This window comes from Zonotrichia albicollis, chromosome 1 (assembly GCF_047830755.1).
Source record: "Zonotrichia albicollis isolate bZonAlb1 chromosome 1, bZonAlb1.hap1, whole genome shotgun sequence".
Taxonomy (NCBI): domain Eukaryota; kingdom Metazoa; phylum Chordata; class Aves; order Passeriformes; family Passerellidae; genus Zonotrichia; species Zonotrichia albicollis.
This window is the reverse complement of record NC_133819.1, coordinates 18,193,882-18,208,999: the sequence shown is the minus strand read 5'-3', so window position 1 is coordinate 18,208,999 and position 15,118 is coordinate 18,193,882. Positions and strand designations below refer to the sequence as shown.

The window sequence follows — 15,118 nt, the reverse complement described above, 5'->3', positions numbered from 1 at the left end:
ATTATTAATTGGCCTTTGTATTTAATTTATCAGTGCTTTAGACATCCTAGAAGAAATTAATCTGTCTTCAAAGCGTAAAAATAAGTTCAGTGAAGCTGCTCTGGAAACACTACTTGATAATAATCTTTCCCAAAAGTACAGCCGGATGGGATATTTATCACCAAGTAATATCATTACTAATGGATTCTATGATTGTGGTCAGGTAAGCTATTCTAAACAAATTACTCTATTTAGAAAGAGTAACAGTTTCCTCTTAATTTAGAAAGAGTATTGTAGCAAAGCCAAATTCTGGCTACAGAAAATACTTCATTTTCTTGTCCTGAAATTTCACGGCTGTTATACAGATCTCTTTTGATTATCTTTCTTAATGGATGAAATCATCTTCATGGTATTCCCTAGTTGTGATCTTCCCAATCCTATCTGAGCTGTTCAGACCCTTCCTGATCCTTTCTCAAACTTTAGTTCTTCTGGTCTCTCTCTCTGCACTATACTAAATGCTGGCTTGACATTGTATGATTTATGGACATTTTGTTTGTTAATTTTTACATAAGGAAGGAAAGAGTTCATCTTTTCACCTCGGGCATGACCCCTTCTCTTACAAAAAAAGTGTTTGTGTATAAAGTCTGACTCCACTATCACTTATTAGTACTGTGCTCAGTTTAAATCTGAGAAGGACTTTTCCAAATACTCAGAAAAATTAGAAATACCAGTCTTACTGACAATCAGTGAAATATCTGCTCCTAAAGCACTTGGTTGCTTTTGAAAACTCCATCCTATGTTGTGAAGCCTTCAGAGGCAGGAACATTTCCTTATTCTGGAACAGTTTGGAATGCTTCAAACCAATAACTACAATCTTTTCTAAGAAAAAATTATTAAGAAAATTCAAATTGAGGGGAAAATAATTTCAGATATCTTGAATAGCTTTATAAGTTCTAACACAGTCTTTGGTTTAGGATTAGGAATTTTAAATTACTGTTGAGGTATCTTTTAAATAGATTTTTCTCTCTGCATCTTTAACTTAGCAGAAAACCTTGTTTTTTATGCTAATTTTTTTGTAGGTAAAACATGGAGGGAAATTTTTGTCTTTGGAAGAACTAAGCAAGCAAGAGCTCACTGACCGTCGGGCAATAATCTTCATTAATGCTAAACCCCAAGAAAGGTGAGTCATATTAGATCTGTTAGTATTTGCTGTAATAGCTCATCTTTTTAATGGTTTTCACTGTTTCCAGTACAAACTTCATTCCATCTATCTATCTATCTGTCTGTCTATCTATCTATCTATCTATCTATCTATCTATCTATCTATCCATCTATCTATCCATCTATCTATCCATCTATCCACACACACACATATATAAATAGCAACGTCTATTTTATTCCCAGCACAGTGCTTTTATGTCCTAGGAGTCAAAACATTCGTATTTTATAAAATAAGAATTCAGAAAATAGCTCATTCAGTTGAGTTGCTTTATTTATCTTAGCCTTGAAGACTCATTCATTTAACTCTCTTTGATTCCTGATGATGGGACACCCAGTGTTTTATTAGTTATAACAAAGCTTGTCATCTGCTATAATAATTATGTCATCTGAGCTGAATGTCAACATTCGACTGAAAGCTATGATTTGATGGTCCTCTTGTACAGACAAATGCATGGAATTTTAAGCACATCATTCCAAGGGGTGGGACAAAGCCAAGCATTAAGCTCTCAGGCTTGATAAAGAACCTGTGTCCATTTCTTCTCTGTTTAAGTTGAAGCCAGCCTAACAAATCTTTTTAGATTTGAATGCAGGAAATTGGTATTGGGCTTGTTTAACTGGGAGCCATTTCCTGTAAACAGTCTCACAGATCAAAGATCACTCTACCAACATTTTCCAAGTCCAAAAACTTCTTCTCTGCCAACACATCACATATTTGGGTTACAGTATCATTAGCTTCCCTTTTAAGCTTGTATATGACACCATAAAGATGTCTGGGAATATCTGTGACAAATTAGACTTCCATGCTCTTTGTTGATCCCTCAAGCTGTCTCTAACTATCAGGTCTTCATTCTTTGACTTTGAGACAACTTCTTGCTTTTGCACATTGACAGCAGCCTTACTCCCCAGTTATTTTTGTGTTCATCATTGGGCATTCTCAGAAGTAAAAGAGAATTCTAGCACAGGAACTGGTAGGGCTCATTCGCAGAGCTTTAAACCAGCCTGCAAGAGGGAAAGGGATAAAGCCAGGTGGGCCAGTGATGAGTGATGGGATGGGGTGTCAGTACATGAGGAAAGGAACACCAACAGGATCCCTCAATCTGCCTCAGGAGGTGTTGGCTACAATGCACCACACCCGAAATGTGTCCACACTAAAGCACCCAGCAAGAGGGACAAACAAGGGAATCCAGGCTTCGGCCCAGTCCCAGAGATTTGACATCTCTGGCAGAAGTGAAACCTGGTGGGATGGATCCTGTGCCTGGAGTGCCCTGTTGGATGGTTCCAGGCTCTTCAGGAGGGACAGGCAGGGCAGGAGAGCTGCAGGGGTGGCACTCTATGGAATAGAAGGGGCAGAATGTATGGAGCTCAGAGCTGCCAATGGCACAGCTGAGAGCCTCTGGGTAAGAATCAAGGGACAAACAAATAATGCAGATGCCATTGTGGGACTCCACTACAGACCTCCTGCACAGGACAATGATGAATTATTCTTTGAGGAATTAAGGGACTCTTCCAAGTCAACTGCCCTTGTCCTTATGGGAGAATTCAACTTGCCAGAAATTAACTGGGAACATCACACAGCTGGTACAACCCAGGCCAGAAGATTCCTAAAAACCTGAATGACAACTTTATGGAACAGGCTTGGAAAGATGCCCTCCTTGATCTACTCCTTGTCAACAGAGTTGATCTTGTGAGCAAGTGGAGATTGGAAGCCATTTTGGCCACAGTGACCAGGAAGAGATCAAGTTTAAAGTCTCTGTTAACAGAAGGAAAAATGCAAAAACCTCAACTCTGGGCCTGAGGAGAGCAGACTACAGACTGCTCAGGGAGTTAGTGAGTAAGATCCCTTGGGAAAAAGCTTTTGCAGGTGCTGCAGTCTATCAGTGCTGGTCACTTTTTAAACATCACGTCCTAAGGGCACAGGAGCAGGCAATTCCCAAATGTCAGAAGTCAATCATATAAGGCAGAAGGCCATCTTGGTTGAACAGGATTCTTCTCTTAAAAATAAGGAAAAAAAGAAAGGTGTATGCCCAGTGGAAGCAAGGTCAGGTGACATGGGAAGGGCCTCTGCTGGCCACTGTCAGGAGAAAATTCATGTGGCCAAAGTTTGAAGTTGAAGCCAGCCAGAACTGGGGGGGACAAAAAAAAGAGTTTTTTTAAAATATATTAAATGGCAACAGGCAGTGCCTTGAGGGGAAGCCATGTGAGAAGTGACTGAGGTCTGTTCAGATTGGAGGAGACTGAGGGGAGACCTCATGGCAATCTACAACTTCCTCATGAGGGGAAGAAGAGGGTCAGGCACTGATCTCTTCTTTGTGGTGACCAGTGACAGAAACTGAGGGAATGGCCTGAGGTTGTGTCTGGGGAGGTTTAGGTTGGATATTAGGAAAAGGTTCTTCCCTCAGAGGGTGATTGAGAACTGGAACAGCTGCCCAGGAAACTGGTCACAGCACCAAGCCTTACAAAGTTCAAGAAGAATTTGGACAATGCTCTCAGGCACATAGCATGACTCCTGGGGATGGTTCTGTGCAGAGCCAGGAGTTGGATATGATGATCTTGATGGGTCCCTTCCAACTCAGCATATTCTGTCATTCTGTGATTCCATACTTTATTTTTGATCCCTGAATTAATGTCTGGTTTATTAGTAGTTACGTTATTTCTTTCACTTATATACCACCTATGAATATATGTATTGTCCTTTAAAGTCCAAACTCCATTTTCTTAGCTTCACATGCAAATATTAACTTTGCAAACAAATGCAAAAATATCTTCTTCTGTTTCAGTGTTGTAGAAGTACAGGAAGTATCACCGTCTGTTTCAGGAAGAAGCAGCAAAGAAAAACCAAGGTATGGCTCTCACATTTGCTAGTTGTCAATGCTGTGTTATTGCTGTAACACTAGAAATAGAAGTCTGAGAAAACAGTGATGGATAGTTTCTGAATGGAGTACAAATACCTAAACACAATGTTATATATATTTTGGGAGTCTTTATGTCATTCTTTCATCTCCTATTTGCAGTAATATTCCTTTGTCTATCTTAGTGATTATTCTTCCTCTCTTCCCATGCTGTATTTGAACAGCTCACGCTTATTTGCTCTTTTTTTTTCTTCATTATCCCTTGGAAGCAGAGAAATGCTGTTATTTTACAACTTAACAACCAAGACACAGAGAAATTACAGTAGAAGTTCCTTCTCAGTTTAGAACCTAAACCCATGAAATGTTCCTACACTTCCATATTTCCAAATGTTCCTACATGCTTCCTTATTTCTAGATTAAATCTCTTCCAGTACAGTTGACAGATGACTAAAAGCTGAGAAGGGTGTGCTCAGAGCTGTCCTGATTTTTAGGCAAGTAGCCTAAAAATGCTTCACTGTTGCAGCACTTGCCCTGATCCAGACAATACACCAGGTACAGTGCTGCAGTCTGTCTCTTTGTACCAAGTAGATCAGAACCACTATTCTTGTAGTGGAAAATTAATTTCCTTCTTTTACAGAAAGAGGATTTGAGTCTGTCCCTCACACCTGCAGAGAGCTGACCACAAGATATTTGGGGTTTAGCAGTCTCTTCGTGGTTTGTTGTAGCTGATCACTAACAATGAGGTGCAATGAACAGGGTGTTTTACTTGAGCTATTCAGGTACTTAACTCTCCTTACTCTCACCAAGACCAGGCTTTTAGTCCTTGTCTGATATAAAATACTTGATCTGTAGTTTGTTCCTGTGGAAGGAAACTGAGCCATGGTCTCCCAGCTGTCCTTCCTGTAAAACAGCAGCACAGTTGTGACCACAGCAGTGCCTTCTGCAGAAGGCAGGTGTGCATGCCTGATTCCAGGGGAATCCAAAAGCAGTCCCAATGGAGCCTCCTTGCCATCAATGGAATGGCCTCTAGTCCTTGATAGGAATGTCATACAACCTACAGCTGTCCTTGGCTTTTCTCTTAGCTAACTTAGTGCAGTGACTATTTATCATGCTGCTTTCTGTGGGTCCCAGGCCTGACTTCCTAATTTTCCTTTCTTTATGGTAAAGGAACCTTGGCAATGGCTAAGGGCTGTGAGTTCTAGTCAGTGATGGAAATGCTGAGTGCTGCAGGGTTGGAGAAAAAGGAGAAATGGCATGTATGCTGCAGGAGCTGATGTACTGTGTTTCCAATTTTTATTGTGGAGCTCATTCATGAACTGATACCCTACTGTCTGTACAGGTGTTTTATTGACAGAGATACTGGCTGATTTCTGACACTGCTTGTATATTTCTGTGTATGATTGCATCTGCACTTGAGAAATGAAATGTGCAGTAAGAAAATCAAGACAATACTGAAACTTGCTTTTGATTTCAATAATTCAGTGGTATCTCCAACAGGAGAAAATCAGAAGTTACCTCGACAATGGTGTTCACTCAGCAAAAGCAGCACTAGAGAAAAAGGCTAAAAGTATTATACTTTGAGTTATATTTGAATATGTTTGAATTATATAAGTTTGTTTAGAATAGACATGCAAATTACTGACAGATAATAGCTACTGACTCTGAATGTTTGAGGTTTTGACTTAAATCATGACCCAAATTTTCAGACTAGTCTATCCAAAAGTTATTGACTTACAAGGTAGACATTCCCATTTGACTAGTTATTTGGACTGCAAGCACTTCTGAAATTCAGTTTAAATCATTTTATAGTAGATACCTGGAATGGATTGTATGAATTGCATTGTGGAAGGTTCCTGTTTCAGGATGCACCAGAGTAGATACAGCAGCTTGAGCACCTCAGAAGGCCTGTCCCAGCTTCTGCCCCCTCCCAGGTCCTCCTGCTGCCCCATGTGCCCTGCTCATGACCCACTGTGCCTCTGCCAATCTAGTCAAAGGGAGCAGAGGCAAGGGGAGATGCTGAGCCCCAGTTATTTTTTCTCTGCTCCAGTGGGGAGTTCCTTCACCTTGGAAGATACTCTAGAGTCATAGGCCATTTTGTATAGTTTCAGGAGCTGGGAGACCTGTTCTGACAAGATAATATATTTGTTTATTACAGTGTGTGATGAGGATACACTTGGATAGTTGCTTTCTAATGTAATTTATATCACTTACAGTGTAAATGACTGCCCTGTTTGCAACCATAACTCCTTTGAAAAGCAAAAAAATTTCTTTAGGAAAAAATAAATGCCTGACTCGATTTCCCATAGTAAACCTTGCAGGGGTACAAGGACTCCTTTCTTCAAGTAAGAAATAATTGCTTTTGAATGTCATTATCAAGTTGTATGATTTATAACCCCATTGTCATTCATTTTGAATCCATAATTCATACATCATTATTATTGTTAATTTCTGAGATATATGGGAGTTACTTGAAGGTCAGTAGCTGACTCCAAGTCTCAAACATGCTTAGACTTTTTCCTGCTTATTTTTTCCTTTGATCATATTTTCTGTTCATCATTATTTTGCAAAGTACTACTGAACACTGTTTAAAACCATTGTTTTGAAAAATTGATACTACTTTATATAAACCATAGTTGAAAGCCAAGAGAAAGGGCAGTTGTAATTGTCTGCTGGAAATGTTTGAATTAGATGTGAGGAAGTGCTTAGTTGATAGTTTGACATATATTTTCATTGACAGCAACATTTTTAATCAGGCAGTTTCATATCTGATATACACATTGACTGGGCTAAAAGATTGTATTTAATGTAGACTAATAAATGTGTATTTATTCCCTCCTATGTTTCAATACTGCATTTAAGGAAATACTTCCCCATGTCCATTTGCTCCTTTTCAAAAGATAACCAGGGCATTTAAGCTATGCAAAATGGGAAAGAATATAGGTGTCATGGCTGCTTTTGATGGTAGAATATTGTATTGGCTGCCTTCTTCCTCCAGCTGATTCTCTGGTGACCTGTTGGACTCTTGTACTAAAGTTGCAAAGAATCAGAAACAGCTTGGAGACTATTAAATGCCATGAGCTCTCCTTTGCAATATTCCTCTGCTTTCACAGCAAGTAGTCTCACAAGTAGGAAGACAGCTCTGAGAAATGAGAGTGATTTTTTTTTTCTGATGTCACAATTCCCACTGGCAAGAAAATGGGGATTAAAAAAGAGGGCAAGAAGAAAGGGCAGTAGAAGTCTCCTGTAGAGGTTACTGGTTATTTTATAGCACTGAGCTGTAAGACTGCAGCTCCACAGTTCCTTATGAGATAAGGATTAGATAGATATGATGAACTGAAGAATTGAGGAGTAAGAGAGAGACAAGTGTGGAAGACAACCTTAAATCAGCTATTCCCCCAAGGAACACAACATAGTCATACCTGAGAGAAATAAGCAGCAGCATAAAACCCAAACAAATCGCTGTTCAAACTCATCTCTCTCAGGTGTTTTGTTCCTGAAAATTGGAAAGGAGGAGAATAAGTGTGATTCTAGAGTCATTTGAATAGGTAGGAATAGGAAACAAATTCTCCTACAGCACTGTAATTTAATGGTGCACTTCTCATAGAGAAAAGAAAGTACTGGAAGGATAGAAGGGAAGAAGGGGGAGGAAAGGGAAAATGGCAGAGAAACAAGAATTGTAGCATTTTTAAATGTTGTTCTCTTGAAAACCTCCTAAACTGGACACCAGACAGTTCGGAATAATTCAAGATTTTTAAAATACAGTATTTTTAACCATAATGTATAAATGGATAAATTGATAAGTAGATAGCTATTTAATCTAGCATTATAAGGTTCTCTGGCTATAGTTAGATAGAGTCAAATTAGATAAAGCAAACTGTTTGTCTGCTTTTTTCCAAGTGTAAGTGTAATTAATAACCAGAACAGTTTATTTAAGAGGGTGGTGAATTTTCTATAATTTTAAGATTAAATCTTAATTGGTTACCTTTATAAAATCATGTGCTTTGTGACACGTATTTAAAGGGCTCTTTGTGAATATGGTAAATCTCCATAGGTTAAAGAAAAGTTTGCAAAGTATTCTGAAGACAAATTGCTTGAATTCAACTACTGATAATGATGTACGCCCTTTTGCTTTATTCAATGCCTTCCATCTTAAGAGTGCTATTCATAGTATAAATTTTAAGAATAATTTGAAGAGCATGCAATAATGATAGTATGTCTTGGAGCCATGTACTCTAGTAGTCTTTATTTCTTTTTTTTTTCTTTTTCCTTCCAAGATCACCAGAAGTATTATAGATTTTAAAAAATGAGCCAGAACCATAAAATTAAATAAAGAAGTTTTGTTTGTATTTCACAGTAAAAATTTTCAGGATCTACACTGAAAAAAGACACAATGCTTACAAAACACTCATTTCATGTGTTCCCACAAACAAAAGATCCTAAACTGTCTAATTGACCTTAATAATACCTTTTGTAAAATAATGATTTTATAGTTGCTGCATAACTTGTGAAATGCACAGTATTTAATTTAAGCAGAACAGTAATTTCATTTATACTTCTGCTGGGTGCTTAAGATGCCTGTTTAGGATCATAGTAATTTTTCAGATCCTGAGCATTAGGAAAATATGAAGCATGTCCATTGAAAAAGAGTCAGCAAAAAACCAGAATTGTTGTAAAATCTTTCTCTGACAGGCTATGCTGTAGTTTGCATAATGCTTGAAGTACCTGAACTTGCAATTACAGAGGCTGTCTTTTTGGAAGTCCTGTCAAGATTTCAGCTGTGCTTTTGATACCATTTTTTCCTTTATTTGAAGACCAGATTTTTATCAAGTAAAAAATTATTGGGAGTTTGTGGTTTTTAGTTCATATCCATACAAAACCAAACCATAACTAAAAATATGCCCTACATGTATATAGTAGGTAAGTAAGTATCTCCTCCTCTATATGATCCATACATGGGAAAGGCATATCAGAACCATTAACTAAAAATAAAATGAGAATTGACAACAATGTTAATACAGAGCTAGTGGCATTTATTCCTAACCACCTCCTGTAGGCATGTTCCACAAGTGTTCTCTACAGCTTTGTAGATTTTGGATATTTGTTATCAAGATAAAAGATGTCTCCTACCTTCCACCTCTCCCTAGTCAATATGTCTAAATGTCCTGTTGGAGAACTTACGTGTTTGAATTTGAACTTTAGAGAATACAGTATTCTAGATAAGTATTCTAGATAAGTGTATCATATTTTTTTTTTCTATGTAAGAAAAGGGAGAGGGAAAAAAGAGGAGGAAAAACCAAAAGTTATTCAAGTTGCACCAACAATCCTGGAGGAAATAAAGCTAGAAAATTCCCATTGGGTACCACCACCTGACTACGTTTTAATGGATTACATTAATGATGCTTCCAAAACAATTCTACCAATAACTTCTACCCGGGAACAGGTTGTGGCTCTTGCACAGTAAGTACCAAATTGTATTTCCATAAGCCAAATTAGTAAATAACTGTTTTCTTATCCAAAGTCAACTTTTTCAAAATAGTTATTTTCCCATGCTTAAGTGGAATCCAAATCTGCTTTGGCCCAGAATGTTGTCATGTTTAGATTTTAAGCTTCTTGTTTCTAATTTTGTTGTAATTAATTTAATACATTTTAAGATAAAGTATCACTTGCAATAGAAGAGTATCAATTTCTCATTTTAAAAAATATTCTCATAGACAATTTCAGGTTATTTTTCACATTTATACATCTGTACTGATTCTTTCCAGTGAACACATCAGCTGCATATAGCATCTACATAATCAAGGAGCCCCAGAGTTCCAAGTTTTGCAAAGCCTAAAAACATGGTTAGAACCCAGACCTAATAGTCAAGATGGTTGCCAGTGACATATATCATGTCTGTTCTCCTACCATCTTTCCTGCCTACTTGGTTTTGGAACCCCTTGGGACTGCAACTCTGTTGTATTTTGTTTTCTATTGAGCCAAAAGCATAATACAAGTTTTCTAACATAGCTTTTAAGTGCTCTTGTAATTAACATCCTGACGATTTAATAGTGCCAGAATATTGCAATAGTGCATGTACAGACTGTTGGTATCAATGTGTGATTCATTGCTTGCACTGACTGCTCAGCCTGGGCACCAATCACTGTCACCTCCAAGCAGTGCGTCTGTTTTCATCTTCTCCATAGTTTAACCTTTATATCTTAGCAGTTTCCAGGCTGCCTCCTGAATCTGGAGAATTTGGCATCAGATCCCACTTACTTTCACAAAATTTGTTACTTTTACTAACTCTCGTTTTTAATGAAGTCATCTAATGTGATATGAGGAATGAATTTTCCATTGATTGCAGAATTTGACAGGACAGAAATTAATCTTTAACTATCCATCTGTGTATAAATCATGCTGCCTTCCTCAAGGTGGAATCCATAAAATTCTCTTATAAATCTGCTCTTCTAACACACCAGTGAAATACTTGCAGACACACAACCCAGTGAAACAATCACGGGAAATTTAACTGGAATGTTTTCTGTGAGGATTTTTCTGTCTGTGTTGCATTTCAGGCACCTGCCTGAATAGCATGTGTTGAATAGGGAGTGGGGGAGAAGGCAGCTGCAGCATCCCTCAGCAGCCTGACAGCCTGGCTGGAGTTCTCCTGTGCTCTCTGGGGAGGAGCTCAGGCTAGATGAGGGACATGAGAAATGCTGGATGTGTCCTTTGGAACAAACACAGCCCACCTTTGTGTGGTGGTGAGCACGCTGGCTGGGCAGCATTGCTCTCTTTAATGAGGGCTGCCCATGGGCACATGCAGCACAAGGGGCTGCTGTGCTGCCCCACACTTTCTCAGCTTCACCCAGTAATTCCCAGCTTCAAGATACCCTGTCTGACACGCTTGGTGATAGCTCCCTGTGCCCATGCTATTGCAACAAATGCTTCCTCAACTCTGAATTTTGAAAAGCAAAGCCTTGGAAGTTGCCTTGCTTGTGCTGGGCAGAGGAACACATTTACTGCTTCTGCAGAGGAGGGGATGCAAATTTTAGCTCTCTGTTGGAAGCAATGGCTTGTGATTTTCATGTCAGCTCTGCAACATCTTGTCCAGAGTGAGAGACCTCAAAAACCCTTGTGCCTGTGGCTGAGGCACTGAGGGGAACAAAGGTCTTTACATACATGACCTGCACAGGGGAGATGAAGGTGTGTGTGTATGGGGACACTTACAAACCAGGGCTTGGTCCTGTGTGTGCACAGTCCCCCAAAAGATGTGGTTTTGGCAGAGATTGCACTGACAGTGAGTTCTGATCTGTTTCTATTTCTGAGGCATTTGTTTAAATGGATAAATACTGCTCACCCCCAAAATATTGGCTTCAATATGAGAAAGCACACATAGAAGATAGTATCTTCAATGAATACAGCTGCTTTTCTATGTTGGGATCATTACCTACGGCTTTATTTTTGTCATACCTATTCTCATGCCTTTATTACTATTTCAAACAAATAATAGGTCTGGAGACTGTAACATGTAACTCACCTAATCTGTTACCTGTAAACATGACCATCAGCTTCTGTAATTACTTCTTCAGTAATTACACTGTTATTGATGACTTTTTCTGGTGACTTTGTGCCTATACTACAGCTCTCTAGAATCTCTGCTTTTGCACCTTGGTTTAGGTGACAAAATATGAATGACCTAAGTTATGGTTATCTGTTTTAATCAGTAAGCATATTTAAAATACCAATTACTGAATTAAAAAAAAAAATTAAGAAAAAGTAGAAAAAGTATTACAGTCTTAAAGGTCATTCACTTCTTGCTTGTATACATTTTATTGTGCTACATTTTTGCAATAAATACAAGAGGAATTATAGATGTAATTGATCCCAGTTGCATTTGAAACAGGTTTGTGGCAGAGAGGATGGGTGGCCCTGTTGAAAAAGAGGAACTACATAATTTCTGCTGGGAACTTGACATGAGTGAAATAGAATTTGACCTGAAAAGCAACATTGTGCCTATCGGGAAAATCAAAAGAGGGACATTCTATCACAGGGCTTTACTTTTCAAGGTACACTATCATTTATTTTGCAACATAACATATTGTTGCTAAATGGATAATCTAAACTAAAGTATATTTGCATCATTTTGATACATTATTTATAATCATGTAAAATCTGTGGTATACAGTTTCATAATTTTTCAACAGCAAAGTTGATTTCCCAGTGAATGAAAGCCAGCATCGCTTCTTTCTGTAAACATTCTTGTTGTCATTAAATTGTCTTAAGTGATATCAGCAGAATACTTGATAAGTGGCAAAAAGCCAAAGTATTTGATTTGGAGTCAAAACATTTTACATTTTCTGTAAACTGCAAAATATTGAATTATGCAGCTTGCTTCTTTTTCCATGCTGCAAATGTAAACTTGTTGAGACAATTTTTTATTTGGTATCTATCCAGTATTCTGTGATAGTACATAACAGCGTCTATGTTCTAGTTTCTTAGAAGAAACTGGGAAGTTTTATTTCTTTTTTCTTTCTATGAAGATGTACTGGTGCAGCCTGGTTATCTATCCCATCCTTTTTCCTTGCCTGGATTTTTCTCTTTCTTGAATGGAAAGAAACAGAGAATCAAACACATTAAGAAGGAAGAACCTAGGAAAGAGTACACAGGAGAAGGTGTACAACCCTAAATTTATGATATCCATAGGGAGATAAAGTTTCCAACTTATTTTATGACATTCTGAGGGTGTGAATTAATTATGCTCCACTGTCCTAAGAAACTTTTGTAGGGACAGGTCATCTCTCTTAAAGCCACAGCACTCTAAGCAATGGGTATCTGTCCATTTGTAACAAGTTAAACATCTTCCAGGGTTTCATTCCTTCACAGCAGATGTGTGTTGAAAAAGCAGTTTGGTAGCTGGAAACCATTATAGGTCTGTCTGTGATAGTGCAGCCCAGAGGAAGGGCAGGTGTTTCATCTAGCAGCCACTTGCCTCACATTTCATTGCTTCCCACATTTCCAGGGCTGAAAAGCAAGGAGTGTGCTTCAGAGTGAAGCTACAGTCCTAAACTTACACTGATAAAAATGTTACCTTTTTACACTTCATATTTCATGCTAGCTATATGTGTGCAGCGTGCCTACGCCTCGTTGCTTGAATAGACTTTAAAATGTTATCCGGAAGTAAGTCTTCCAAGTAGACAAAAAGCACTGCTGGGGACTGTGGGTGTTGCACTTCATATGAGATCTGAAGGACTGGCTGATAACCATATCAGTGTTTGAAAAGAGTTAAAATGAATGTTTTTCATGCTGTGCATTGGAAATGTGAGAAATAACATTTAAAAGCTTACATTTTCTACACAAAACCAACAATAAAGGTTTGAAGTTTGGAACACTTAAAAAATTTATAAAGTATGTTTCAAGAAAGCTTTAGGACTTTCAGGTGTTGATTTTGTTTTTTAAGCATCACTGGGCCTTGCTTTATATCACAGAAGCTACATGAATTAACTGCATTAACTACTTTTTCTTTCTTTTTTAGGTGATAGCAGACAGAATCGGCATTGGCTGTAGTTTAGTTCGTGGCAAGTATAACAGATGTTGGAATGAAGTTAAATTGGTTGAATACACTCCCAAAGGGCTTCTGCTTCCTCCTCAAGAGTATGTTGTAGATGTAATGTTTGAACCAGGCTTATTGTTTAAACAAGGAAGTGCAAAGGCTGATCAATACAAACGTATTTAATAATCTTGATGAATATCACCAAAATAAATATTTTAAATATGTTTGCAGTGCTGTATTTATGAAACAAGAGGGGGGTTCATATCCAACTATCAAAAAGAAGCGTATCTGGTATGTTTTCTGAAATGTTTAATTAAATGTGGTTTTGATATCTAGCTTCAGTGCTAAGAAATTTTGTTAATTTTTTGTAGTATTTGAGGACTAAATTGCAAAACTACAGATTAAAATTTGGTAATCAATAATATTTGGTGTATGCTAACATTACAATGCTTATTAAATAAGTTAAATTCCAATACAGCATATTCTTTTTTTTTTTTAATTTTCCTTCAAATCCCATGCACACTTATAGGAATTTCATGTCCATAAAGCAAAAAAATGTGACATCTGATGAAATGACAAGACACCTAAAAACAACTGGACAAGTTTTGTGTGAAATAACCCAATAACTGAGAACTAGAACTACAATAACATTATACTTTCAGCCTCCATAGAAAAAAATCCCATTGATATTTCTTAAAACTTGGCAGAGTTAATATTTACAGATAATAGGATAGTCTGGATGAAAGTATATACTGTTTGTCCTGGCACAGGAAAGACAGATGATTGATAAGTTAGTGCTTGTGATCTGTTTAAGTTCTTTATTTTTGACTTGGTGATAAAATGGACTCTGAGAAGGCAGCAGTGTTAGACAGGGAATTTGTATTTCCTGCTGCCTGGGGTAGAGTGGTGCTGCTGAGGAGTGGTGGTGCTTTTAAGAGAGGTAAAACACTGGCTAGAACACTCTGGGAAACACTTCCTGGTGAAACTGTCAGGGATGCACTGGAGTATTTCAGAGAGCACCACTATCAATTGAGTTTACTGTGGAAAGCTGAGAGAATGTACTGTACAGCAGTTAGGCCAGTGCAGGCCTAACAGAACTGAATTTCAGAAGACCAGAACACCTACAATAAGGAATTTACTTCCTGCCTACCAAAAATGTGATTTAAAAAATTGGAGTCTGTATTCTTTTAGCTTTTTAATGTTTGTATAAGCACAGTCACTTGCCTTGACTGCTTTGGTTGAGGAGGAGGAGGTTTGTATCTGTTGTATTCATTACTGCTCATGAGCATGATCCCACCACTCCCTCTCCTTCCTCTTCTGACATGCAGCCTGATTTCCTGGTAGCCCTTAGGGGAACATTTTATCTAAATTTATGTTGTAAATTTGCTTATATGGCCTCATGTCCATTTTTTTTTACCTTATGTTCAGCAGTCCTCTAGACATCAGAATGAAAAAGAAGTCTGGAAACAAAATGCAGGATGTGCTGGCAGAACTGAGAGAAAGGTGAGGGTGTGTTTCTTATCATTGCTATGTAGCAGGT

At 38.0% G+C, this 15,118-nt stretch overlaps 1 protein-coding gene across 6 annotated transcripts in view; it reads left to right on the top strand.

Moving 5' to 3' along the window:
• ARMC3 (armadillo repeat containing 3) overlaps positions 1 to 14,058 on the top strand; it is a 62,176-nt gene extending 48,118 nt beyond the window's left edge. For 4 of the 6 annotated variants that reach the window (XM_074534978.1, XM_074534957.1, XM_074534970.1 and 1 more), the window contains 6 exons: positions 34 to 202; positions 1,059 to 1,159; positions 3,978 to 4,040; positions 9,312 to 9,506; positions 11,932 to 12,094; positions 13,561 to 14,058. In XM_074534978.1, coding sequence (XP_074391079.1) covers positions 34 to 202; positions 1,059 to 1,159; positions 3,978 to 4,040; positions 9,312 to 9,506; positions 11,932 to 12,094; positions 13,561 to 13,761 — 892 coding nt within the window. In that variant the 3' untranslated portion in view covers positions 13,762 to 14,058. The remainder of the gene's footprint in view (positions 1 to 33; positions 203 to 1,058; positions 1,160 to 3,977; positions 4,041 to 9,311; positions 9,507 to 11,931; positions 12,095 to 13,560) is intronic. The other 2 variants (XM_074534964.1, XM_074534982.1) reach the window with 2 other exon arrangements.
• Positions 14,059 to 15,118: the final 1,060 nt, after the last annotated feature.